The sequence below is a fragment of the Camarhynchus parvulus genome, chromosome 9, assembly GCF_901933205.1.
Source record: "Camarhynchus parvulus chromosome 9, STF_HiC, whole genome shotgun sequence".
NCBI classification, from domain to species: Eukaryota; Metazoa; Chordata; class Aves; order Passeriformes; family Thraupidae; genus Camarhynchus; species Camarhynchus parvulus.
Window position 1 is genome coordinate 23264244 of NC_044579.1, and position 26151 is coordinate 23290394.

Sequence of the window (26151 nt, forward strand, 5' to 3'; positions counted from 1 at the left end):
TAACATCCAATAAACATATAAAGAAAACACTTACTACAGATAAACCAACTATCAACACTCACTGCCTAAAAACAATGTAAACCAAGACCCAAAAGCTAAAAGTGATAAAAATAAAATAAAACCACAAAGAATACTCTAAGAAAATAAAACCTAAAAAGAGTCATACTCAACAGTTCTTAGAATACGTAAACTAATTTAGGAAAAATGTTTACGATATAAGTTTACTATACAAAAGTTTACTATCTATCATAATTATTGATAAATATATAACAAACTGATGTAATAAAAAGAATATATAAAAGGTATTTCTAAAATAAGAAGTGTACTCTTAACAAAGTGGCCACTGGCTTTATGCATCTAACCAAGGCTGAGGGAAGAGCCAGCGAGCTGTGCTGCCAGGAGCTTTAATAGAATTACGCAGCAAGCCACTGAGGCTCGTTGGGACACTGAACCGTGCAGTTAAACCATTCCGCTGAGCCGTTCGCTTTGCAGCGCGGTACCTTTGTGTCCCAGAGCGGGCACAGAGCCGCGGAGCGCCCCCCGCTCCCTGAGGGGCCGGGCCGCGCAGGCCCCGCCCGCCATGGCGCCGGGCCGCGCCCTGACGTGCCCGGGCCTTCCGTGCACGTGACGGTCGGGCGGAAGTGACGTCAGCGAGGTTGGTGCGCAGTTGTGCGGTGCGGCCGGCGCGGAGCGGCCGCCCCCTCCCGTCCCGTCCCGTGCCCGCGGGGCCGCGCACGCTCCCACGCACGCACGCACGCCCCACGCACGCAGGCACGCAGGCGCGGGCACCCGCACGCACGGCCGAGCCAGCGCCCCGCCGCGCCGCCCGCACGCAGCGCCGCCGCTCACGGTGAGTGCGGGCCCGGGAGCGGGGGGACGCGGGCGGCCGCGCCGGGCCCGCCCCGCTGCGCCATCCCGGGACAGCCGCGGCCCGCGCGGCGGGGGGAGCCGGCTCCGGCCGTAACAGGTACCTGCGCAGGGCCCGCGGCCTCCCCGGCCCGCTCGGGGCACGGCGGGGCCGGGCGCTGGCGGCGGCGCGGCATCGTCCGGGTGCGAACTCGCTGCAAACGGAGCTCGGCGTCATGAGGGCTCCGGCCGGCTGCGCTCCCTGCGCGGCTGCGTGCGGGGACCGTGCGGGGGCCGTGTGTGCCCGCGGCTTCGGGAGCTGCCGGCGCCGATCCCTGCTCGGCCCTCGGCGGTCTCTGGGGAGGCGGAAAGGGAGGAGGTGCAAACGGGGCTTGCCGTGCTTTTCTGCGTCGTTTGGAGCCGTAGGAACAGCAGGCGAATGGTGAAATCAGTGCTGTGAGAAAGGGAAAAGTCAGGGTTCGGTGAGGGCAGCCAGCCAGCTCTCAGGGCAGATCTTATTCCGGTGGTGTTTCTGCACAGCTGTGAAAATCAGAGGGAGGAAAATACATGTGTTGCAAAGGAATGCGCAGTTTGCCTCACGGTGTTTGCATTATCTGTGGGGTTTTACATTCACCTCTGTGAAACTTGATTTGTTCTTGAATCTCCGTGTGCGTGTTCCCTCCTGCTAGCAGACTTTCTGTCTGCTCTGATGCGATTTTGCTGCAAGATGTGTAATTGTCAGTGTCATAAAAGTTCCACGCTGGTAGAATTCAACCTTTCCTGCGCGTTTGGGGTGGTAATTACACACTTTAACTCTGAGGTTGGAACGGAGGAGGGCTCGGGAGGCTTTTGGAAATTCTGTGTCCGTTGTGGTTTGTGACAGTTTCATCTTATTTCAGAAAGTAACAGGGAATAAATTGAAAATTAATCTAATGAAAAAATGCTTTCTAGGATTTTAGGAAGAAGCAGAGCTCTGGGGCTAAATGCAAGTTTTAAATACAATTCCTTCATGTAGTGAAGCTGTACTCTTCCAATTTGATTTTTTTCCGTTTCTCATAGTTGATGAACTTCCCTAAATTTGGCAATAGACAGGTTTCTATGATTCTTACAGTAAGGGCTTGGTGATTTGAGGAGCTGTTTGAGATGAGAATACCCACAAATTCAAAGTTATACAGGAGATGCAGGGATTGGAGCTGGCAACTTCTATCCCCTTGTGCCATAGCAACAACAGAAATTGTAGACTTTGAGAAATATTGTGCAGTTTGTTTAATGTTTCTGTAAGTTAGAAGGGGTTTTTTGAAGAAAAGAAGGCTTTGATAATGTTCTGTGATATTTTGAAGACTAGAGCAATGCCATAATGTACAAATGAAGTTGGATCACCAGCAGGATCTTTGTGTTATGTTTTCTGTGTGGGTTTTGTTTGTGTGAATGCCATATGAAACTGTTGAGTCTTTCACATCTGATCACGTTGTCTCAGTCCTTGCTGACACTGAGCACAAGTAGTGTTGGTGTTAATGTAGGTGTATTTTACATAGGGAAAAACCCCTAACAAACCCTTGGTAGATCAGGCTTGCAGGTGAGAGTTGTATTCACTAGAAAGGATTAAAAAGCCTGAACTGCTTCATTCCTGGTTTAGGCTTAGGAGAAAAGAAGGCATGCACACAAAACGTAGAGTGCTTGGAGCTTATTCTTCCTCTGTGACAGCATCTTGTAACTCAAGCAGGGGAGGAAGACTTGCATGGGAATGAGAGTTCCAGCTTTGTGTTTTACTTTATGTGAGAGCTTTGAGCAAAGCTGCTAACTGTCCTTGCCTAGGCTGTGGTTCTGCATCCTCAGTCTGTGCTGTCACTGTCCAGTCCTGCTCCCTTCCTTGCACTGGAGCTGGTCTTGGCCATCGGGGGGTGTGTCTCAGTTCTCTCAAGCTAATAGATGGAAGCTAGCAATCCTTTATCCAAAACAGAGCCCAGAATCCTGGCAGGCAGCTTATCTGCTCAGCCTGGTGGGGGTCCCAGTGCAGGGACTGCCTGCCAGCTGCTTGCAGCTCTGTGAGCACTGATTCCAGCTGCCTGCACTCCTGGGCTGCCACAAACCTCTGCTCTGCCCTCAACAGGCTTCTCCTCCTTCCTGGGAAAATTCAGGGACTTCTTTTGAGGTCTTTGGATGAATGGAAGGAATTAAGTGCTACCTGCCTGTTCCAGAGCAGCATGGGGTGCCTTGTCTTGGTCTTTATAGCATGAACCCCGCTTTTTTAACTAATTCTGAGAAAAGTACCTGTTTTTTGGCCTTGGATTTGCATCCAATGGCCTATTTGGTGGCTGAAGGTTTAACAGAACATAGTGTAACTGAGACTTTAATTGTCAGTTATTTGAAGAGCTGAAGTGTCATGAACTATTTTGTTACTTAGCAGTGGAAATTACTTCTTTTACATTACCAGGCACTTATGTATTTTACTTGTATTATGCTTTGACTGGAAGTCAAACGGATAAAATGTAGAGTGTTATTAAGATGGTAAGTAACTTAGCAAGTGCAAATTGGGTCATTTGTACAATTTCATGGCAAATGGCATTGTGAAAGTGTTCCAGAACGGATCGATGTTAAACGCTGCAGTGACTTGGTGTGTGTGAGTCTGCTTAAGATCCTAGAAGGAAAGCATTACTGGGCCAAGGTAGTGTGCTTCAGCCAAGGTGTTTGGAGATTCCTCCCCAACTCTTGTGGTGGAATTGTCATCAAAAGAGCATTAAATGGCATTTGGTAGATCTTATTTTGGTAGTGGGAAAATCAGGAGTAACAAAATACACGTGTTGCAAAGGGATGTGCAGTTTGTCTCACAGTGTTTGCATTGGTCTGTGGGTTCTTACATTCATCTCTCTGAGATGATTTTTAAAAGCAGAGTTTCCTAGAAACATGCTTGTCCTGGGTGTAGCAGGAAAAGCTGTGTGCAAAACAGATCCAACTGGGAGTGCTAGAGCTTCAGCATTAGCAGTGATCGGTCTTTGTGCTCAGCTTCCCAAAACCTGGGTTTGAGAGGAGGATGGTTGTCCTGGTATCTGCACCAAGAAGAGATCTCACAGGCCTGATGAGAACTGAGCTTGATTGCCTGGCTTTAGCAAGAGTGAAAGGTGAAGGTTTGCACTTCCCAGCATCCTTGTGCACTCTTTAATCAGAGCATCTTTAATAACTATGATTGCCTTCATTTCAGCTGAAAGAGTAATTCATATACAGTTAGCTCTGTGCAATTTATATACAGATGATGCACTGTAGACACTGATTTGCATATTCATTAACATGAGAATGCTTTGGAGGGAATGCCAACAAAGCAGTTGAAAGACACGGATTCTTTGGGTTCCCTTTATACCAATCCTCCCTAGTGTTTGATGTGGACTTGGAGCATTCCAGGGAAGTGGACTGCAAGGTTCCACATCTCAGTGTAACAGATGCCCTTCCAAGTCAAATTATGGTAAGAGTGGGATGATTGCAACCACTGGGTAATACTACATAATTATACTTACACATGTTGGGTCCTTCAGAGAAGACCTGAAAATAATTATTTTTAATTAGAAGTGGTCTGACATTTTGTCTGTGTTACAGACTGTGAGCACTTTGTGTAGGCTGGTGGCTCTGACTTGTCTGTCAGTGGTGAAAGTACGTCCCTGTCCCACCAGAAGTTGAATTAATTTATGTGTGTATGAAGGTGGAAGCGTGGATTCATTTATAGTGGAAGTGAACAGCTTGAGGCTACCAGTGTTGTAGGGGTTTCTTTCCCCTTAAGTGGAGTTCCTCTCTCTGTCTCTACTTCCTTTGAGATCAGGTCTGTGTTGTCTGACATTTTCTATCCATTTCCTCTGCCTCTTCATTTTTGAGTGGCTCCTCTTTAAGCCATCTCCCATCGTGTATGTCCATGCGTTGCTCTGCAGTCCTTGTCTACTGATATTTCTAATAGTTGGGAATTTTTTTGTGTATTTAGCCTAAATATTCACAGGAGGCCATTGCTGGTTTTCCACCTGAGAGTTCTTTTTGTTCATTGCCATTCCGAATGGTGAGAAGTTTCCAGAGTCTTTTCTCCTAATTGCTGTGGGGACTGCAAAGAGGAGCAGCACATTTGTGGAATATGAGGGTGTGGGAGAGCACTGTGTTATTTGAGTGGAAAGGTTTATCCATCTCCTTCAGGCTTTAACCCCATAACTGGGAAATGCTGAAACCGAAGTGAGGCTTGAGCCCCTAAGGATTTTGTAAATTTAGAGGCAAAATGTGACAAAATCAGCATTGAAAGAGGAGCAAAACTTCACATGAGAAGAAAGTGCACGGAGATATAAAGGGAACAGATTGAAAGGTTTCAAGTAAGTGGGAGTTGTACTTGAGGGAGAAGAAAGTATGGGAGAAAAGAGCAGCCTTGCTAAAAGAAAATGCTGGTCCAGCAAAATACACCTGTTGATTATGGCACAGAGTTAATGCTGCTAAAACTCCACAGGGCTTCAGTGGAATATAGCACTTTAAACACTATATATAGCACTTTAGGCACTTTTTTATTCTTGAAGTACAGCTTGCTGTAGAACATTTTCAAAGAGATTCGTTTCAAATGGCTCTAGGTGTGGGTCAGGTGATTAAAACATGCTGCTCTGGGGAGCTTTATTCCTCCTAAGTGATGTAAATGGCAGCTTGTTTGGTTTGTTGCTCAGTGGATTCTGTTTTCTTGATGTGTAATCACATATGAATCTGAATGGAAAAGGCAATTCTGTGTAAGTAGTATTGTTGAAAAGTGGGAGGAGGAAGCCCATGAAACTGATGAATCTTCTAATTATCTTATATTGACTTGGAGTGTTTTGTGAAACCTGGTTATGAACTTTCTGACAGCACTTACTGATTCCTAATTTTGCACAAATGGCAGTTTTATATCTGTTGTGTACCAGGTGCTGCTAATTCTCTTGGCACAGAGCTGGTTTTAGTGCTCCTTTAAAAAGCAAACTATTTATGCTTTATACAGTCACTTACCCTGGGTTTATCAGTGCAGCTATACTGATAAACTCCACTTGGATTCCTGCCATAACATATCCTGTAACTAAGGTAGTGCATGTGTAATTAAACTTCCTTGTTTCATAAATTTTATTTACAAAATTTCCTTAAACTGTGTTTAACTGCTTAACACCCAGTTGGTTTAAGTAAGACAGCATCTGGTGATGTAGAAGAGGAAGTTCAAGTGTCAGCTATTAGCAGTTAATAACAAAGTCTGGTTTCATAGAGTGCCTTTCTGTCTTGGGTGCTTGCAGGAAGAATCATTGGATGTCCTGAGTTGGAAGGGGCACACAGGGACAATCAGTCCAGCTCCTGGCCCTGCACAGCACCCCAAGAGTTCCACCATGTCCTGAGAGCATTGTCCAAACATTCCTTGAGCTGTGTGAGGCCTGGTGCTCTGAGCACTGCCCTGGGGAGCCTGTTCAGTGCCCAGCCACCCTCTGGGGGAAGAACCTTTTTCAAATACTCCATGTAAACCTCCCCTGTGAAGATCTGTGTATAGAAACCTATAGATCTATGTGTATGAAAACCTCCCCTGGGAGATCTGTGTATATCTACCTATACATGCAGAAAATCAGATGATTGAAGATACTGAGCTTTAATATGAAGATTTTTTTTTATAATACTGGAATAGTGGTTGCGAACAGTATTCCTGCATGAGGCACTTAGAAGCATCTTCAATGCAATTTTATTTTCCTTGGTGTTTGCATACAGAGTTCTTTTTGAAAAGGGATTTGGTTTTATTCCTGTGGGTGGTGCTGCTGTAGGAGCCTGGGTTTCGTGTGAGTGCATCATTCAGAAATGACTGGACACAACTGTCGGCTTGTCATAGGCTCTGAGGAACTTGGCAGGAAGTAAACAAAGAGATGTGGGCTGGTCTCTAAATGCACAGAGCCTTGTGCCACTTGCTTCTGTAGCAGTTGGATGGATGTTTGATAGCAAAGGACTGGAATGCCAGGCTCCAAGTGCCAGTAAGAACAGACCATGAGTATTTATTTGCATCCCTTGGCTAGAGGCTTCAGGAAAGACCTGGGAAGAAAGTGAGGTTGGTAGATGGTAGAGAGATGCTGAGTGATTGATAAATGGTAGAGAGGAGCGGAGTGATTGATAAATGGCAGGGAGGTGCTGAGTGATTGACAGATGGCAGGAGGAGAGGAGTCCAGCACAGGAGAACCCTGCAGTGGGTTTGGAGCTGCACACCACGGGGGAGCTCTGGGCTATGGAAATATTTTGAAAGCGTGCTCCGCAACAGGGAATGTTTCATTCCTGAGACATTCTCTGGCTCATTGAGGGTTAGGATGCTTTGAAACTTTTTCCTGCAGCGATTCTTTCCTGCCTGTAGTTACAGTTTTAATGTTGAGAAGTGGTGGAATTGCTGCTTTTTCATTTGTTACATTTTCTTCCAGTGCATTTCCTTGTTTCCAGTTTCATGTTAATTGTTGCAATTTCAAGCTTTCCCTATACTTAAGTAAATACTGATTTTCTTTATTTCCTGATTCAGTTACTGAAATCATGAATCCTGTGTATAGCCCTGGATCTTCTGGGGTTCCCTATGCAAATGCCAAAGGAATTGGTTATCCAGGTAAGCAGTTCTGTTTTCTGACGAGTTTTGGTTACACTGCTCTTTGCTCATGGTCAAGAAGAAGCAGTCACTTATGAATGCCTTTGTGTAAATCTGTTTTGGGATTGGGATGAGGTTGCTTTTAAATTTAAAAAGTGACATTTCAAGAGTGATGTTATTTCTTCTGTTGTATTTCTAACTTCAGTATCTCTTCCAATGCAGCTTATTTTAGGAGTTCCAATAATTACACCCTGCAAGAAGAGGAGGCAGTCTATTTCTGCTGCCAGTTGACTGGCACTGTTAACCTTTTTATCCTCTAATTCTTGTTCATGCTGTCTGTTCTCTCACTGCCCAAAGCATGGCATCAAAGGTGACACCAAGAAAATGGCCAAAAATGTTTTTGAAACGGAAATACATTTAATTTATTGTTTTATCTGTTTCTAATTGACTTACAGTTTTTCATTAGGTTCCCTACCCACTCCCCCATCTCCTAATGTATGTGCAAGGAGGCTTCATTTCTGATGTCTCTATAGTGTAAAAGTTGGATGAGGCAAAATTAGATTTGGACAGAACTTTGCAGGAAGGCTGAAGAGAAGCCTGTGTGCCTCTGGGAGGCATTTCAAGCAGCATGTCTTGATGCTGTCTTTTTTTTCTGTTATCTCTGACAGAAGGGAGTTTCCATCCTGGGAGAGGCTGCAGGGTCTTTTCTGCTCAGCTTTGCATTTCATAAGTCAAACTTCTTTAGCTTTTACAGGGAGGCAGTTTTATGATTTAGTTTGTGTCTGTGTTGAGAGGCAGAAATTATTTTGTGCTGCTACTGTTCATATTCTTGGTAGCTGTACTATATTTTCCTACTGGTATTTACCATTCTTGAATCTGTTTTTCACCTTGGGTAATGCACTAAAATTCGTTTTCCTGTTCTACTTTTCTCTGTTCCTCCTTCTAAACAGTGGTGCATGAATGAATTCTGCTTATTGACTTGATTGTCTCAAAAGCATTTTAATTTTTTTTTTTTGCTTTTCATGTTCCTCAAACTAGTGTACCTTCCTTGATTTCTACAGTATTTATAAGGGAAACACAAAATGTGTTTAAATGTTTTTAGGTCTGTTGAGTGACTGGAATGGTGCAATAATAAATTATAAAGCTGACACTATGTAACCATAAGTCCTACAGGATGGTTTTACTCTCTGAGTTATAAAGGCTGTAGTAATCTTATAATAAGGCAAGCAGCAGAGGCTTACTAATTAATATAATGTATGGGACAGTAATTTCTGTATTTATAGTGGATTGCTTTTTCCAGCCTTTCCTTTGCTTAAGATAAACATTATTATGGGTTATTTGAAGTTCGTATCTTTAGCTCTGTTCATTTTCTAAACTCAGATTTATATTAGCCCGGTTGGGGTTTGTACTTATAAGTATCTACATATTGCATTGAGGCTTTTGTCTATGCTAAACTAAGTTGTGCCTTCATTTATTTAGGACAAAATACTGTTATAAATTCATTAAATAGCAGTTTAAACAACATTACAGTCTCTAATATTTTATTCTACTATTATATATACTAGACTATATTTTTAGTTATGTAAGTACTTTGCTTGCCATTCTGCATAACTAAAATATATGGAATTGAAATAGAATTGTTGCAGAAGTGCCTTAATTGTCATGCTACAAGGTGGTTACTTAGAATTCTCCCTTGCAGCAGTTGATTTGTCAGTTCATGCAATTTTGACCCCTAAATTCAGCTTAGTCAATGATGTGTTACACCATTAGATTGTTTGCTGAGTGCCTGGTCCAGGCTTTAAGATTGTGGGATAAATACAGAGCACATTCTCTAAAATGAAAAGTAGAATTGCATTTTAGGATTTTTTTTTAATGTTGCATGACTAACTCCCTCTTCTTTGCTTCTCCTAAATTAAAAGCTGCAGATTCTCCACTCCAAATCATTGCATTTACATAGGTTGCATGGTGATAGAAAGTGAGGAACACAGCAGTAGGTGGAATGCATTACTCAAAGGCAATGTGTTTCTAAAGCTGTTGCATATTTAATAACTGTTTATATTATACTACACCTGTTTTAGGCTGTTGGATAGTTTTACAGCAGCAAGAAATCAATATTCAAATGTTCTCATATGGATGGAAGTTCCTTGTAGAAGCTAAAACTGCTGCTTGTTGTAGTTACGTTTTCCACAAGTTACCTGTTTCTTGTGTAGCTCAGTGCTCCTCAGCGCAGCTAAAGCTGTGAACAAAGAAAGGACTGAAAATGTTTCCCACACACACTGTTGCAGATATGTAGTGTGTTTCAGTAAGGTTAAATTGTACTAAAGCTTTGCACCAGGACCTTGTGAGTTTGGAAACTGAAGAGCTACTTACACTCTGAAAAGTTGTTACGACTTGGAGATGTTATTTTTAACTTTGATTTTTAAGCCTAAGGCTTTTCTTAGTCTTCTCCATGCTGACCACCTCATAGTAGTGCCAAGTGTATGTCACTTGATATGTTTACAGAGTGCTTTCAAAACTGGGTTAGCATATATAGTCCTGAGCTAAGCAATTCTTATTGTTGGGAGTAATTGCTGAGGACTCTGGGATTCATAGTAAAATAAAAACCCTTCACATTTGAACAGCAGTTTAAAAGTAAGCTCTGCTCCTGACAGTGGGTATGCAAATATTAATTGCCTTTTATCTGAAGGAGCTGAAATCTTTATAAGTAGAGAGCAGAATGTGGTAGGAACTCCATCTTTCTGAATACAGACATTACTTGGCTTTACAGATTTGAATAATGTAAATAGATTCTTGGGAAAACTAATAGCTATGATTAATTCAGAAATTTCACTTAATCTGAACAAGCTTTGTGTCTTTCAGGTAACAAGCTTTTGCTAATGCTGTGTTGTACCTTACACTGGAGTATATCACAGTTTTCTCTGGTGCAGAAGTGTTTCACTGTCATTTTGCCAGTACCTCTGTGAATCACTTGTTACTGCTGTCACAGTGTGTGTCTGAAACTGAGGAGCTTGTTTAATACCCAGTGTAGTAGCAAATATATGTCAAATTCAGCAAGTAATTTGGGCTGTTACTGCTTTGTACTTTCTACTTGAGATACCTCTGATCTGGAAAGCCAGAGTCACTCAAGCTTCTAGGGATTTATTTCTGTGAAAGAGTCCATTCAGATAAGTACTGTATGTGATGCCTTTTTGGGGGCTACCTATAAACAGAAGCCAGACTGTTAAGGGAATAAAAAGTTATATTTATTGAAGGGCCTTAAGGTACCCAGAGTATTCAGGGCAGACAAAGCCCCCCAGGGGCTACACCCAAAAATGGACCATGGCTCACAGGTTTTCACACTTTTGTAAGTTTGGTCCATTTGCATATTGGGGGTTCATCTTCCAATTCCAGCTTCAGGTAATGAAGTCATTTACCCCCAGTTTGCTCCCCCCAATTCACTTTTGTTTCCATCTCTGGGGCCAGAGGCAGTGAGGTGTCATTGATTGCCAGACCTGGAGAGGAATTGTTTTTTCTGACCAAAATGTGAAGACAGTAGCTAATACTCTATATGGAGCTTAGAGTTAGAAAGTAAAGAATTGCAGGATTACAAATACATGAAAAACACAAAAGCTAAAATCTTAAGGCATTATTTGTATGTCACACCAGGGAGAGGAGTGCAGGACAGTTACACAAAACTTGGTTTTGCAGCTAACTTAAGAGTTACTTGGCCAACAGCGATGGCTGGAAGAGGGGTGTAAGAGAGAATGGACTTGTGAAACCATAGCTGTTCTCTTCATTTAGCATTCATCTTCAGGGGGCTTGGCAGAGGAGGATTGCAGTGTTTTATTTGAGGAGGTGTGATTGAAGGCCTCAGTTAGAGCATGTGCAGTGAGAGCTTTGAGAGGAAAGTCAGTCTGGAAGGTAACTGTGGTGTGTTCTTTCTCCTAGCTGGCTTCCCAATGGGCTATGCAGCGGCTGCTCCTGCCTATTCCCCCAACATGTACCCTGGAGCAAATCCTACCTTCCAAACAGGTATGTGGAATTGGGGGCTCACAGCAGGGAACCTGACCTTTGCAAGGGGTTAAAGGCAAGAATGAGGAAAAGCTGCAAGGGCTCACAACAACACTTGTACTGTGGCATAAGTTTTATATTGCCTTGAACATGACTCATGAGGAATCATCTGATAAATTAAAAGCATTATCATCTTAAGTCATACTGCATGCACCTTTCAAGAAGGGAACAGCTGAGGTTTTAGCTGTTTTTTTCTGTATTTCCAGATGATCCTTGAGGTTTGCATTGCATTTCTCTTCACTGCTTCCTTCATGGCTCTGCTTGCTTTGCATCCTTCTGGTCATTTCCAAATTCCTGTTTTTTCTTCTGTCTGTTATCCTCAAAACTTTTCTATTTTATCCCTTTCTTAATTTGTATTTTTCCAAGTTCAGCTTGCTGGCTTCTCTCTGCCCTTAGGATTGTCTTGCACAAGCTGGTGGTCTGGAAAGCCTGGTTGCTGGGTAAAGGTGATTCACCATTGTGGATGCAGGGCAAGGACTCAGGTTACTGCACTGTCATGGGTGTCATTTAAGGAAGGGAATGGGATGAGCCTAGGAAAAGGGGAGTGGGAAAGCAGACAAGAAGAACAGGGCACTCACCAAAGTTTTTTTTGCATAGTTCTGCTTTCACTAGTAAAACATGATTTTGATGTGCTAATCCTCGAAACAAAACAGAAGTTGGTAGTGTTTAATTTCCACTTAAAGCAGGAACATGCTGAGACAACAGTGTTCTCCCTATGGTTATTTTGTATAGGAAGGAATTCCTTACATTGCTTTGGTAATACAGAGCTGCGCATCCTCAGAACTCTTCCACTTCCATGTATCATGCCAGTTTTCCAAAGCTACATGTGGCACATAACCAAGTTTGTCACTGAATGTCCTTGTGTAATTTCTGGCAGTAGGAAAGGACACTGCTTGAAATTGGGAATCTTATGCTGTGGGAGCTTGCTTGGTATTGAAGTTCAGTGTTTGTAATGGATGGACTTCATTAACTACCAGGAGACTCTTCAGGGTGTGGCAGCAATTACTGAGACAAGAGACTCATCTAAAATGTTTGCCTGCAGAACCTGTTAAAAGTGTGTAGCTTTCTTGGAACTGTGTGGGATTCTGTTGGTACAACCTCTGTCACTGTTCAGTTTGCTGCTTAGAGGCAGAGTGAGTGCAGACTCGCACTTTGTCTTGTCTTTGGGCTTGAATTTAAAGTAAGGAGGCAGATTAATGTTAAAGATTCCAGAAACTGAAAAAAAATCAGTCCCATGGTTGGGTATTGCCACTGTGCCAGTATCATATCTGGGATGCCAGCTTGCATCTGCACTGGATTGCTCCAGACAGGAGCCATGTTCAAGGGAGAGCAGTTCCCATCGGGGGGATCCCTTAGCTCAGGTGGCAGAGCCCCATATGGGCTTTTATCATTGGCTTTATTTCTGTCAGGCCCTTCAGTTTCACTGCCTTCTGTGCTGCCCTGCATGTACCCTGCAGCTGGGCTGAGCAGGAGCTGTAGGCTTTGATCCTAGGAGCAGGTAACTGAAGGTAGCTCCAGTCTTAGTGCAGGTTGCAGTTTGCAAATCCTGCTGTGGGAGGCTGAGGATAAGCTGCATGGAATCAACAAATCATGGGAATTCTGGCAAAGATTCTGGACCTGTTAGACTTAGTCATGTTGTAATATTAGTTTGCATTGATTAATCTTGGAATATATCTCATGCTATATACCAAAGTTAAAGAAAGAACCTTTTCACTTCTAAGAAAAATAAATAAAGATGAATAAAAATCATATTCTGTCACTGAATGTCATTAATTTTTTAAAAACTAGTACTGTTAGTCTTTATTGGTGTTGAATAGGAAGTGCACTTTTATTTCAGAGCTAAGAATAGCTTTCATTTCTAGCTGCTCTTCAAGCTGTGAACAAAAGTTCAAAAAGTACAGACCTCTTATTCAGGCAGATAACAACTTGGAAGTACTTTGTCCTAACCGCTGGGATGTTTTTATATCTTTTTTTAACCTTTCTGATGTAACAGCTTGTTTGTAGAATCAAAGCTTTTGTAAATTCATACTACACAGCAGTATCTGAATGTGCTGTGCCTCTGCTGTTACAAAAGGGTGCTTTTTACAGGTAACTGTCTTAAATTACTGTGGTTTTGACTTCTCCTGTCGTTTACTGTTAAGGTCTTTGTTCCATATTATGGAAAAGAAAAAATGAATGCAATGGCAGAATACCTCTTGTGCAGATTTACCACTTTGCAAGAATGAAAGAGAAATTGCCTGTGCAGCTGCATCAGTGGGTTTTTAGAATGAAAGTGGGCTTCACTGAGGACATGGTTGTAGTGATTCTTCATCTTCAGCATTTCGTTGCTGGGGTTTTCACCACAAATAGCTCTCCATACTAATAGAAGTTACTTCCTCAGCATGCTGGATCTGTGAAATACTTAGGATCTCTAAAAGCAGGAGTTCAGAGTAAGTGCTGTGGTACAGCTTTTTTAAAGGTAAAAATTCTATTAAAAAGAAACAGTCAACCTATTTCTTTGTTAGCTAAGCAACTTTTAGTTTGAAGGGTGTCATGAAATTGCAAAGAAGCCCAGACTTCTTCAAGAAGAATGAAGGTCATGTGTCATCATGCTGTTTGCACAGACTGATTTTTGACAGCACAAATGCCACAAATTCTGCTGTACAACTTCAGATCTGTTCTCTGTGTTGAAGTCAGCCCATTCCAGGCAGTTTGTAAAATCAACCTGATCTCTACTCTGATACTCTTATTTTTTCTATAATTACCAAGTGTCTGTTCTTTCTTGCACTGCCCTGGTACTAATTTGTTAAATTCCAGCTAATTACAAATTGTACCTGTGGATGTTGTGTCTCCCAGTGTGATAGACCTGCATGAGATCCAAGATCTTTTCACAGCAGCACAGGATGAGCCTTGATGCTTTCTCCTGTTGTGTCCCACCCTGAATGTTAGAGCTGTTGGATGCTGCTGCTGAGGTGTTCATATTCCCACTGTGGCCATGGAATAATCTTGGGAGTGTAGCATGCAGAAACATTATATATATTATAGAAAAAATATATATAAACATTATATATAGATATAATAGATATAGATATACTGATACATCAGTATATCACAGTCTCCTCCATACCTCTTCAAGCCCTTTTTCTGACCCTGAGAGAAATTAAGGAAAAGCTGTCTTTGGGCAGTATGAACCAGCAGTTGCCAATTATCCCTCTAAAAATTCCACAGTTCCAAACATGTACAAAGGCAGGCTGATTTTGGGGGCCTTGTAATAGGAATGCCTACCACATTCTGATGGCATCTGAAGTCTTACTGTACTATAAAAACAATTTTTAAGTGATGTTTAAGGGTATGTCTACATATATAATACTCAAAAAGAAGATTTAAGGATCTTAGTGCCTTCCAGGTTGAGTTTGCAGCTGCACTGAACTTTGCAGTGTTTGTGTTTTAAAGGTACAGCATTTCATGTTTATTTTAGCCAGTTCAGAAAATGCCAGCAAACAAATAGAAATAAAAGTAAGTTGAAGTAGAGGTTGCAAATTTTGTCTCTGTTCTCTGAAAATCCATAATGAGGTTTTTTAGATGATTTTGGCTTTTGAAATTCTTACTCTTGTGCTGTATCGTCTCCTACAGCAGGTTAGTTGACTGCTACTGTGTTTTGCCAGTACGATTTGGGGTGTGTGGAGAATTTACTGACACATGTGCCAAGTACCCCTATGCAGGGGTGCTGCCTAATATGCCACATCCTGGTATTTAATGTGTTATTATGAAAATGCACTTTTTGCCCTATATCCATAGACTTGAAAAATAAGTGGTGCAAGTATACAGTTACCTTTCATGCTTAGTTGACAGAGCCAAATACTGTTTCCAGGCTATTGCCAGTATTAGGCAAATGATAGACCTTGTGCTTGGATGTTGGGGCTAAATGAAGTGTGGTATTAAATTTTAGTTAAATGGTATGCTCTGTCTCACCCCTCGAAAATGTACAGTTTATTCCAAGCCTGTGATCCTCCCCTGTAGTATCATGGATCTGTAATTCCATTGGCCCAAGGCTTATTCTGCACCCACTTTGAATCTCCCTGTTAGGCTGTGGGTAGTTCCCTGGGGGACTCGAGACATTGGCACAGAGCCCAAGACCCCTGTGCCTTTCATCTTGACCCATGGAGAAAATTACCAACCTTATATTAGGATTTACAAGCCACAAAAGTTTAAATAGAATAAAAATGCATTTATCACAGGGTGAAAAATAGATTTTTAGAGGTTTTTAGAATGGGTGTTCAGGAGGCAAGATGGAGGAACCTGGGTGTGTCCAGTCTTTCTCCTTCTTCTTGGCCTCCACCTTCTGCTGTGATGGTGGCACTTTTAGATTGGTTTAGAGTAGAAGCTCACTGTCTAACATAGGTGATAGGGATTGGGAAGTTATGGTAAATAATGTAGTTTTTAATATAAAAAGATAACACCACCTCTGAGGTGGGCAGTGTGCCTCTGTCTGACCTGCCAGACAGATCTCAGCAGGTCAGAGAGAGAATATTCTAGGTAAGAAACAATAAACAACCTTGAGAACGAGAACAGAAGAATCCTGACTCCTCCTTCAACTGCTGGGCTGGGAAAAGAAGCCTGTACGTATCTCAGAGTCACTGTGAGCAGCAGGGATTCTGAGACCCATGAAGCTTACAGAATTGGGGAGTATGAAAATGACAGCAGCTCCTTTGGGAAGCAGCATGCTCAGAGTGTGACTGCCGGTTTCCTCTGTTGCAGGTTACACGCCAGGCACCCCATACAAGGTGTCCTGTTCACCCACCAGTGGGGCAGTGCCGCCCTACTCATCCTCACCCAACCCCTACCAGACTGCTGTGTACCCAGTCCGAAGTGCCTACCCCCAGCAGAACCCATATGCACAGGTACGTGGGCAGAGCCACACAGTGCCTCTGGGGCACCCCTGTGTCCCTGTCATCTCTCTGGGAACCCGGAACTTTTCATCTCATTCGTTTCTTTGTGCACTGGGAGAATGTTTAGCTCCTGCTGTAAGAGTTCTTAATACAGTGATTTAGTGTGTGTGCAGTTTTACATTCTCTCTTGCCTGACAGTTACTCAGCACTTACTGTAATGTGTTCACTCTTTCAAGTGACACTAAATTCAGCAGTTAATCAGAACCTGCTGGATCCTGTAACTACCAGTGTCCTGGTTTTTTGTTTGTAAAAATTGTCATCATTTTTGTTATGAAGTTGCTGTTGTAATTTCAAAGATTTACCAAGTCTCATGCTAGGGAAACTGTTGAAAGCTATTACAAAAGATAGAATTAAGACATTTCAGTAAATATGATATTTTAGGGAAAAGTTGGCCTTCTTTGTGTAGTGGGAACTCACCTGGCATGTAAAGAGTAGCTGAAGAGGATTAATAAGCATGTAACAAGTTTTATTCAGTCTGCTTAGTGTACTTGGATTTGCCAAAACATTGGATTCTTTTATTAAAAACAACTGAATAAAAAGTTGTGAATTAATGAAAAGTTCTGTTATGGATTAATATATGAAAGGGATCAAAAGGAAGGGAATGAATGATGCATGAGCCCTTATGGTTGAACTACTAAGGTCCCTACTTCACATATTATCCTAAATGCCTTAAAAAGGGATAAAATGTTAAATTGCAAGTGAAACAATTGTAATAGTTACAATAAATGTTTCAGCTTCTGCTCTGTAAATTCGTTGCATTTAGAGTAATACTTTTATTTTATGATACATTTGTGAAAGAAGCTATCATTTATCTACAGATACACTGTCATAACTTCGTGTACGGTTTTTTCTCCAACAGCAAGGCACTTACTACACACAGCCCTTGTATGCAGCACCACCCCACGTAATCCACCACACCACAGTCGTGCAGCCCAATGGAATGCCAGCAACCATGTACCCTGCTCCGATCCCGCCGCCCCGAGGGAACGGGGTCACCATGGGCATGGTGGCTGGGACCACCATGGCAATGTCAGCAGGTGGGTGCACTCACACCAAGGGGTTCTTCTCAGTGCAGCTCTCCTTTGAGCCTGGGGGGAGCACAGCTACGTTGCAAAATGTGATGCCACAGGTGCACTTGACAACATCATACAAATGTCAGTCCTTCTGAGGACTTGTGCAGGTCGTGTGTCTTCACAGAACCACAGAATGACCAGGTTGGAAGAAACCTTCAAGATCATCGAGTCCAACCCAGCTCCAACAGCTCAACTAAACCCTGGCACCCAGTGCCACATCCAGGCTTTGTTAAACACACCCAGGGATGGGGACTGCACCACCTCCCTGGGCAGCCATTCCAGAACTTTATCCTCTTTCAGTAAAAGCTTTTTCCTAATATGCAACCTAAATTTCCTTTGGCACAGCTTGAGACTGTGGCTTCTGGTTCTGTCAGTGCTGCCTGGAGAAAGAACCCAGCCCCAGCTGAGCACAGGCACCTTTCAGGAGCTGTGCAGAGTGATGGGGGCAGCCCTGAGCCTCCTTTTCTCCAGGCTGAGCAGCCCCAGCTCCCTCAGGGGTTTGTGTTCCCAGCCCCTCTCCAGCCTCGCTGCCCCCTCTGGATGTGCTCAGTGTCCCAAGGTCCTTCCCAAGCTGAGGGGCCAGAGCTGGGCACAGCACTCCAGGTGTGCCCTCCCCAGTGCACTTCTGAGTGAGTACAGCTAAGTCAGGGCTTGTTCTTGTTCAGCAGTACCTTGATCACCTCTAAGGATGGAGGTACCACATCTTCTTTCCAGAGTTAGTATTATGGGACAGCAGTTTTTCTTCATGTCTGTATAGAATATTAATTATTCTTGCCCCCTTGGTTTCTCCTCATACCAGTGTCAACAGTGTGACTTTCTCTTCCCACTGCACTTCTCTGTGCCAGTTGAAATCAGCAGGCTCTTAGAGCTGAGGAAAATGCCATGTTCTGGGCTCACCCCTCATATCACAGACCTTCCTTGTCTTGAGATACAACACGCTGTGTGTTTGTACTACCTGCAGGTCCTCTGTGTCATGGGAAGTGGTTGGGGATGTCACCTTGCTATTGCCACAGTCTTTTGGCGGTAGTGTTTTGGAGAGAATGATGTTTAATCAATAATTCAGTGTCATCTCTGAGTGTTTGCTGAGGGGGTGTCATGCTTAGTTACTCACTGGGTGTTAATTCACAAAGAAAACTCTGCATTCACTCAAGGGATGCTGATTTAAAAATCTAATAAACAGGAGCCATAAGTTTGTTTTGAGATTCTGGTTTCTATCCTGTCAAAGTTATAATTTCATTTGAGAAACTTCAAAACTAGAGGAGTTAGGTGTCACAAACTGAGCTAACAGAGCTTCATTAGTGGGGAAGAAGCCTATCTGTAATAATGCAAACAAGAACTAATTTATTCTGATTTATCAGTCAAGTTATCTCTACCATCAAATATTCTTAGTGGCATGTAAAGCCTGCTGTGGGAAGAGTTGCTTATCTTGCAGGGTTTCTGCTAGAGCTATTTTTGAGTATTGAATATTTTTGTATGCATGGGCCTAAACATCCACTGGGCTACAATGCCCTCCTGGCATAAAGGTTTGAAGAGGAAGACTGGGACTGGAATGCAAAACAATACTGGTAATTTTGAAGATTAATAAGTTGTAATTGTCTTGAAAATTACTTCAATTTTTCTCTCCTCTTCTTTTTTTTTTTTTTCTTTTTTTTTTCCTCTCTAGTAGAATTTTTGCTTACTGAAAAACTGTTCTTTTCATTCCAGGTACTTTGTTGACAACTCATTCCCCAACTCCAGTAGCCCCTCATCCAGTCACTATGCCCACGTATCGGGCTCCAGGAACACCAACCTATAGTTATGTGCCCCCACAGTGGTGATCATCCTGGCAGTCAGTGTAAGTTGCATTGAAAGCAGTTAATCTTTCTTACAAACAGCAGCATTTCAGGTTCTCTGGGATACATTTTGTGATGGGGCGGGTGCTTCTGCAGTATTCTAATTGAGCAGGAATACTCAAAAATCCTGCTGGGGTTTCTTGAGTGGTCTGTGTCTTCACAAGTTGTGAATCATTGTCATGATGTGTGATGTCAAATGTGAAAAAATTAACCTTTAGTTGGCCTTATTAAAATACATCTCGAATTAAATATATTCAGTAATTTGGAATCATTGGTAATTGTTCAGTTCAGCAATACGGGAATTCCTAAATTGAATGTATTTGACTTTGTAGTCAAATTATCTATGATTGGCTAAATATGTAGGCAAGGTGTTTTGCCTTGCTCAGAGGATGAATATTTGTCACAGGCTGCTGAAACCATGAGATGATTTGAGATAACCTTGAGATAATTTCATATATTCACTGTGTTTCAGGTAAGTATCAGTTCATACTTCATGCAGTCAGCATGGGAAAAGCATTTTTAGTGTGAACCAAAATTTAGATCGTGGGTTTCAAGAAAAAGAGTTTCATTTTGAAATTTGCTATGAAGTGGGATGGATTTTGGGGGTGTAATCTGTGTCAAACTGACACAAGGACTAATGTTTTTGTGATACCCACTTCATTTCTAGTTTGTTTGGTTACTTTTAGCATAAGTTGAAAACAGCTTCATTTAAATTAGTGACTTGTCAGACCAACTGAAGTTGAAATTTTCACTTTTAGTCCATTTAGTTTATGACAAAAGTGAAATTTGTTTTAACTTTTTCTGGATTTCTGTTTCAGCAGTTAGAAGTGCAGAGTTCTGAGATTGCAGGTGACCATTCCCTTTGAGTTAGTACTATAGCAGCCATTCCTCATTTTGCTGTGTATGGTACTCAGCTGTCTGCAGATCTGAAATGCTTCTCATTCATGAAGTATTTCAGCCAAGAGTCTCACACCACACAAATACAAGAAGTGAAACTTATGCTGCTGATAAACTCATGACTGCTGGTAATTAAATTTAGCACAAAATACCTTCTTAATATTCCATCTTCTACCTTAAAAACAATGGTGGTGCTGACAGAAAGCTGGACTGGACGTGACCAGAGCAAGTCCATGTAGTGTATTCTTACCTCAAAATGTGGCAGGATAACTGCTAGGCAACATTATTTAACTCTTGGCATTTGTTGGTGTATGTGGTGCATGCAATGTTAGTGTGTTCTGCCACACTCAAATGGTATTTCACCTAATTGAGAGTATTTCCCACTCTTTTCCCCCTCTTAATGTAGGTTTAAAGATGGGAGATATGCAATCAAGAAATTGAGGTTTAAAAGTTGGTGCTGAAGCCCTCATGCCTCCAACCAGGACTTTCCTTCTGAATGCTTTCAACACTTGGCTAAACACTACTAATTCCTGATCACTGAAGATTTTCCAGTGCTGCATATCTTACATCTTGGAACTCCAGCAGTTAGTCTTAAAGCAAATCCTGTTTTGTGGACTGTCTTGCAATTTTTTAGCTAATTATAATGATAAAAAGGGAGTATAAATTTATTCTGATCCATATCTAGTTGAATGCATGTTAAAACACAGAAACAAAGCTTGCTCAATCTACCTGCAGTGACTGATGCAAAAACCATCATATGCAAATCCAAAGGAACCGAGAAGTATTTTACAACTTGTATCACTAATGCACTGTTGTAATGTATGCAGGGTCTGACAAGGTAGAATCATGAAAGTGAGTTTCTTTCTAGAATGCCATAACATACATTAGATGAGTGCTTCAGCCTGTTTCAGGTTGATGGAGTTGCCAGTTTCAAAGGGGCATATTTTTGTTTAAGTGAAGTGTTGTTTTCAAATTCAGCGAATAAATTGGAGTGACTGGAAAATGAGTCAGACAAGCTGTAGACATCCCGCACACCATTAGTTTACTTCATACCTTTTCATTTTCATTGTATGGAATCAGTGTTATACAGATGCTCTTAAGGATCAGAATTAAATGACAGAGGTAATGCTGTGTGTGCCAGTAAATAAGGCAAACTTCCTTGAGGCAAAACTGGCTCTTAGGAATAGTAGGAGGTGGTATCACCTGCAGAATGAATAGCATGTCCTGGGGAGATTTCTATCCAGTGCTATCTTTCAGATAATGCAAGATGTGTCAAAGTGAGACTGCCACGCAGACTAATAGAAAAACACTTCCTTTTAGTTCTCAGTTGAGCAAATTCGTGCTGTTTTTCCTAAAGAATGTTGTAGTCAGTTGAAAACATATGTGCAGTTGATCCAGCTTGCTTTCCAGAAACTTAAGAGATGCAAGGGCTTTCTGCAACAGAGTTCAGCTGCATGTTATTCTGAGGAAAGCTTGTGTGCCTGATGAGTATGTTAAAGGGGAACAAATCATTTTAACACAATTTCCTTATTATCTACTTGCAGTATGGACTATGGATACTCTGTAGTAGGGCTGCCAGAATAGAGAGGGTTTAAATAGCAGTTTCATTTTGGTTTTTTTTTTCATGAAAATATATGTAATTGAAGTAGGAGCCATTTGTTGGTTACAGCCTTTTGATGTGTTTTCTTAGTATTTTCTTTTTTTTTTACTTCCTAAATTGCACTTGGAAGCACGTAAAATAAGACTCGACTGCAGATTAGCATTTCATTGCAATGAGTCATTTGTGATATTCTTTCTTGCAACTTCAATTTTTAAAGTACCTCAAAGCAAATGCTGTGGGGATAAAGGGCTAGCCTTGGAACCCATTTGTATACCAAAATTGTTATGGGAGAGATTTTAAATTTTTAAATTTAAATATTGCACATTAAAACCGAGGTTCTTCTTAAACCTGCTTGATTTACAATTCCAGAAAGATGCTTTTTTTTTTTAAATACATTCTGCCTGCAATAAATTATGCAGTAAATGGATATAAAATGTTGTTCCCTTTTAAGCATTTACACAGAGGTATATCAGGCTGTCTTGTTCTCGTAGGTTAACTTCCATTCAGAATTAAATTTTTTGAAGTTGTGTATCTTAGTTATGCTTTGTTTTGGGGTGTTCTGCTCCTGTACAGGTTTGGCAGCTGATTTGGAGTAGCATCAGTGCTGATTTAGTGCTGCCATCCCAGTACTCTGCCCTGGTGAGAGGCTTGTGTACCTTCGTACCCCATTGGTGGTTAGAGCCTTCAGTAACTTTATTTTTTACAGTAAGCACTCTCTGTATTTTGTACCCTTTTTTTTTTTTTAATAAAGTTTAGGTTTATTTTGCATGAATCACTGTCAGTGGATGGCCCCCTTATTTCTAATGCCTTGAACATAACTATGTTGTTGGAATAAGTACTTTCAACCTTACTCATGAGCACTTACTGCAGCTTAGGGATTTCCATATGTTTTTATATGGAGCAGAAAATGATCCAAGACAAACTTAGTTGAATGTGTACTGCTTTGTTCGGTGTGTGTAACAATTCCATGTGTGTGTTAGATTTGCAGCTGTGATCAGTCAGGTGTGGCAGAGCACAGTGAGCACCAGCGCAGGGCGCTCATCCTGAGCACGGTCCTGACCAGGAGCCGAGGGCTGGAGCAGTGCTGTGTTGGGGAGGAGCTGTGAGGGCCAGGCTGGAAGTTTTGCTGTCTCCTATCTCATCACCATGAACTAAAGTCATAGGAGAGAACTTCTGTGAATGCTGCAATAGAGAAATAGTCAAGGAATGAATACAACTTCCTACAGATTTGCTCTAACTTCAGACTCCTAAATGTCATCTTGGAATTGGGCTCCGTGTAATATTCCATAACACTTAGGCAGTCTCACTTACTTGAGCACTTTTTTTTCTAAGTTGCATTATGGGATTCATCCAGGAGGGAGAAAGTGTACCTTTTCCAAAGGTACTGCACCTTCCAGTCCTGAGCGATTCTGATCCTACTGGGAGGCTGGAGCTTGTCTCCGGGAGTTCTTCTGAAAAGTAACCAAAAGCACAGTGCAGGGGGATGGGGGAATATGTGTATATATAACTATCTCAATGGTATTTTGTTGCAAATAGTAGAAAGCATGGATATAAAACTGCAGTGGGGGAAACTGTTCATCATTAAATAGGCGTTTACACAGCGAGGGTCTTACGAAACATTCTCTCCTGCTTTTTATATAACATTCCCTATTTAGAATTCCTTTATAAATGAAAATGCAGTATGTGTTTGCACTAAAGCTCCTCAGCAAGTTAAAAGAGCTAGTGCAGTAGAGACATTTCAGATCAAGCTTCTCTTTAAAAAAGAAAACTTTTATGGCAGCTTTATATGATTAAAAAAGAAAAAGTACTACTATAAACCTGGAACTGAAAATAACTGTTGCAGCAATAACAAAGAGAAGTCCAAGAATTTTTTTTTAATTCAAATTTCAAGTGTGCGTCTAGATAAAGTATTTTTTAAAAACCGAGGTATTCCCTATGTCAGTAACAGCTGATGAAAATGTGTTTTAAATGTAGCAGCAGCGAAAGAAAAATGACTAATAATTGGCACCAAAACCACATAGCCCTAGTCAGTGTGGTGGTGGTTTACTAAACACCAGGAAGGAAAAGAGACAACCTACTGCTAGATGTAGCTTATGCTTGTTGTAACCCTCTCCTGTTTGGAGTTTCTAGGAGACATGCAGGATTGCTGCTCAAGAAAGCTTCATTTTGAGTGTACTATGCAAGTTAAATGCTTAGATGCAGCTGTAGGTGAAAAAGTCCTTTATTTTCATTGAAATTCTTCCTTGTATCGCTCCATCCACTGATAAAGCTAACCCAACAACAAGCAAGCCACCACCCATCAGTACCACGGTGTCTGGCTGGTGTCAGGAGAGCTGATGGTTCAGAGCTGTGCTCCAGGCTACTCAGCATGGGCTGCTCTCCTGGAGGGTCCTGCCTTCACTGCTCCTTGGCCAGCAGGGCAAGAGCATTGACTTGGAACCACTCCCCAGTGCTTCAGCACAGTGCTCCTCACTGCTCATGTGGGTTTGCTCAAATAGGTCAGCACATCAGTCTGACACCACCACCTAACTCTAGGGTCAAACCAGGGGTGGGAACTGTGTGTTACCACACTCCTGTGTGTGTGAAACCTCCCATCTTAGGAAGGTGAGCAATAGTGATGCTCCAGCTGGAGCATGGCACAGAGCCTGTGGCTGTGCCTGCTCCGTGGCTGCCTGGGCTGTGTTTGTGCAGTGCTCCTTAGGACGCAGCCCCAGCCCGCCCCAGCTGGCGTCAGTCCAGCTTCCTCAGCCCTGGGAGGCAGCCTTTGGGAAGGCTGTAAAAGACATGGCGATTTCAGCTCACTCACCTTGTTCTCATTAAGAAGTGTCAGTTTTTAATCCTGTGTTGTGTCAGCTCTAGGCTTCCTGCAGAGCCCCTCACACGAGGAGGTGAAATGCCACAGGGCAGGAGCACCTGCAGCAGGGTGGGCAGTTTGAGCAGGGCTGGCCCAGAGCTGAGCTGGTTCCCGTCTGCTGGGAACTCTGCAGCCTCTGCCCAGGGTGCTGAGGGCAGCAGGGTGTCCTGTAGGCACCAGGGAGGGAAGAGGAACAGTGGGGACAAGAAACCTTTTCTTGTGCAGGTTGCATATAACACTGAAACATCTGAATTTCACACGTAGTAAGGGTCCATTTATGACTTTTACATCTGGACAATTTATGGGCCCTGAAGTTTCAACATCAAGAAAATGAACGTGACTTTTCTAAACTGATTGTGACTTTTGGGCACTTAGCAGGCAAACTGGGAAAGCTTTTTTAGCTGGCTGCTGTACAGACTTGTTTTAAGTAGAAGGGATTTGTTAGTGGGTTTTTTTAATTGTAATGCTATTATTGGCTGCCCTCCTGTCCTAAGATCTAAAAAAGTGAGTGCATGCAATGGAAGTACAAGAGGCCCCAGTAATAGTTCTCCATGTTTGTTATGAAATAGACACAGGTTTCCTTTTTATGACTTCTTTTAAAACTGTCTTAGGAACAGTTGTATTGGTACTTTTTTTTTAAGTTTAGGTCAATGTTGTCTTCCAGAATAAGTTTTAAGGCATCACTCACTCCTGCATTGAACTATCGCATCAACACAAAGAGTGGAGATTCCATTCTGAGCCAGTTCAATTGTGAAAATTCATACTTTTTTTATTTTTTATGCAATTCAATGAGTAGATGAGCTCAAGTTTAAATTCTTAAAAGCACGTTTATTGTAACAAGAATTGTTATGTATTAATACTTCAGTTTTCAATAAAGATTGACTTGTGTTGCTTATTGTGGTTTCTTTCCTACTGTTTTTGGTGACATCCTTCCAGAAAACATTCTGTGCTGGAGAGAACAGTATGGTGCATTTAAACTCTTCAAGCTGATGGAATCTGGTGATTGATGGAAGCAAAGCAAAATGTTGAAATGGGATGAGTGATTTTGCTCAGTGAGGTTTCTCGATGCCTAACAGAACACAGTGGCAAAGGCTCCCCAGTGAGGAATTAAGCTGCCCTAAGTTGTCCTGTCTGAGAGTGTGGTAAAGATGTTCAACCCTGCCTTGTTCCCTTTTGAGACATTTCTGGGGTTTGAGAGGTTTTATTTTATAGCTTAAAGCAAAGGGAATGGAACAGATGTAAAATTTGACAATACTTGAGCATTTGCTTCATACCAAAGGCGTGCTGTTTGATTGGAGAGGTGACAGCCCTGAGCAGAAAGCTGTTAGAAATCAGTGCCTTGAGTGTTCCCCAGAAGGAAAAGAGCTGAGTAGGTGTGAAGTGTGGGTAATTATCCTATTTCTTTAGTGTGTGGGTGGTTGTAAAGCTCTGGGGAAACAACTAAGCTGCTTGAACTAACTGGCTATTTTCATTTATTGTAGGTCTCCAAAAATAACAATA

At 42.1% G+C, this 26151-nt stretch overlaps 1 protein-coding gene across 2 annotated transcripts; it reads left to right on the forward strand.

Moving 5' to 3' along the window:
• Positions 1 to 784: 784 nt before the first annotated feature.
• FAM168B (family with sequence similarity 168 member B) lies at positions 785 to 25546 on the forward strand. 2 transcript variants are annotated; one of them, XM_030954207.1, is made up of 7 exons: positions 785 to 850; positions 7358 to 7438; positions 11345 to 11428; positions 16205 to 16347; positions 17255 to 17432; positions 19173 to 19302; positions 20604 to 25546. In XM_030954207.1, the coding sequence occupies exons 2-6, from the start codon at positions 7369 to 7371 to the stop codon at positions 19283 to 19285; spliced, it is 588 nt and encodes a 195-aa protein (XP_030810067.1). In that variant the 5' UTR covers positions 785 to 850; positions 7358 to 7368; the 3' UTR covers positions 19286 to 19302; positions 20604 to 25546. The 2 variants fall into 2 exon arrangements, with proteins under 2 accessions (XP_030810067.1, XP_030810069.1); XM_030954209.1 differs by lacking the exon at positions 785 to 850 and adding an exon at positions 946 to 967.
• Positions 25547 to 26151: the final 605 nt, after the last annotated feature.

Coding starts and splice junctions, on each gene's coding strand:
- FAM168B (XM_030954207.1), top strand. CDS start 7,369: ATGAATCCTGTGTATAGCCCTGGATCTTCTGGGGTTCCCTATGCAAAT. Junction 16,348..17,254: donor AGCAGAACCCATATGCACAG/GTACGTGGGCAG, acceptor TTTCTCCAACAG/CAAGGCACTTACTACACACA. Junction 17,433..19,172: donor CACCATGGCAATGTCAGCAG/GTGGGTGCACTC, acceptor TTTTCATTCCAG/GTACTTTGTTGACAACTCAT.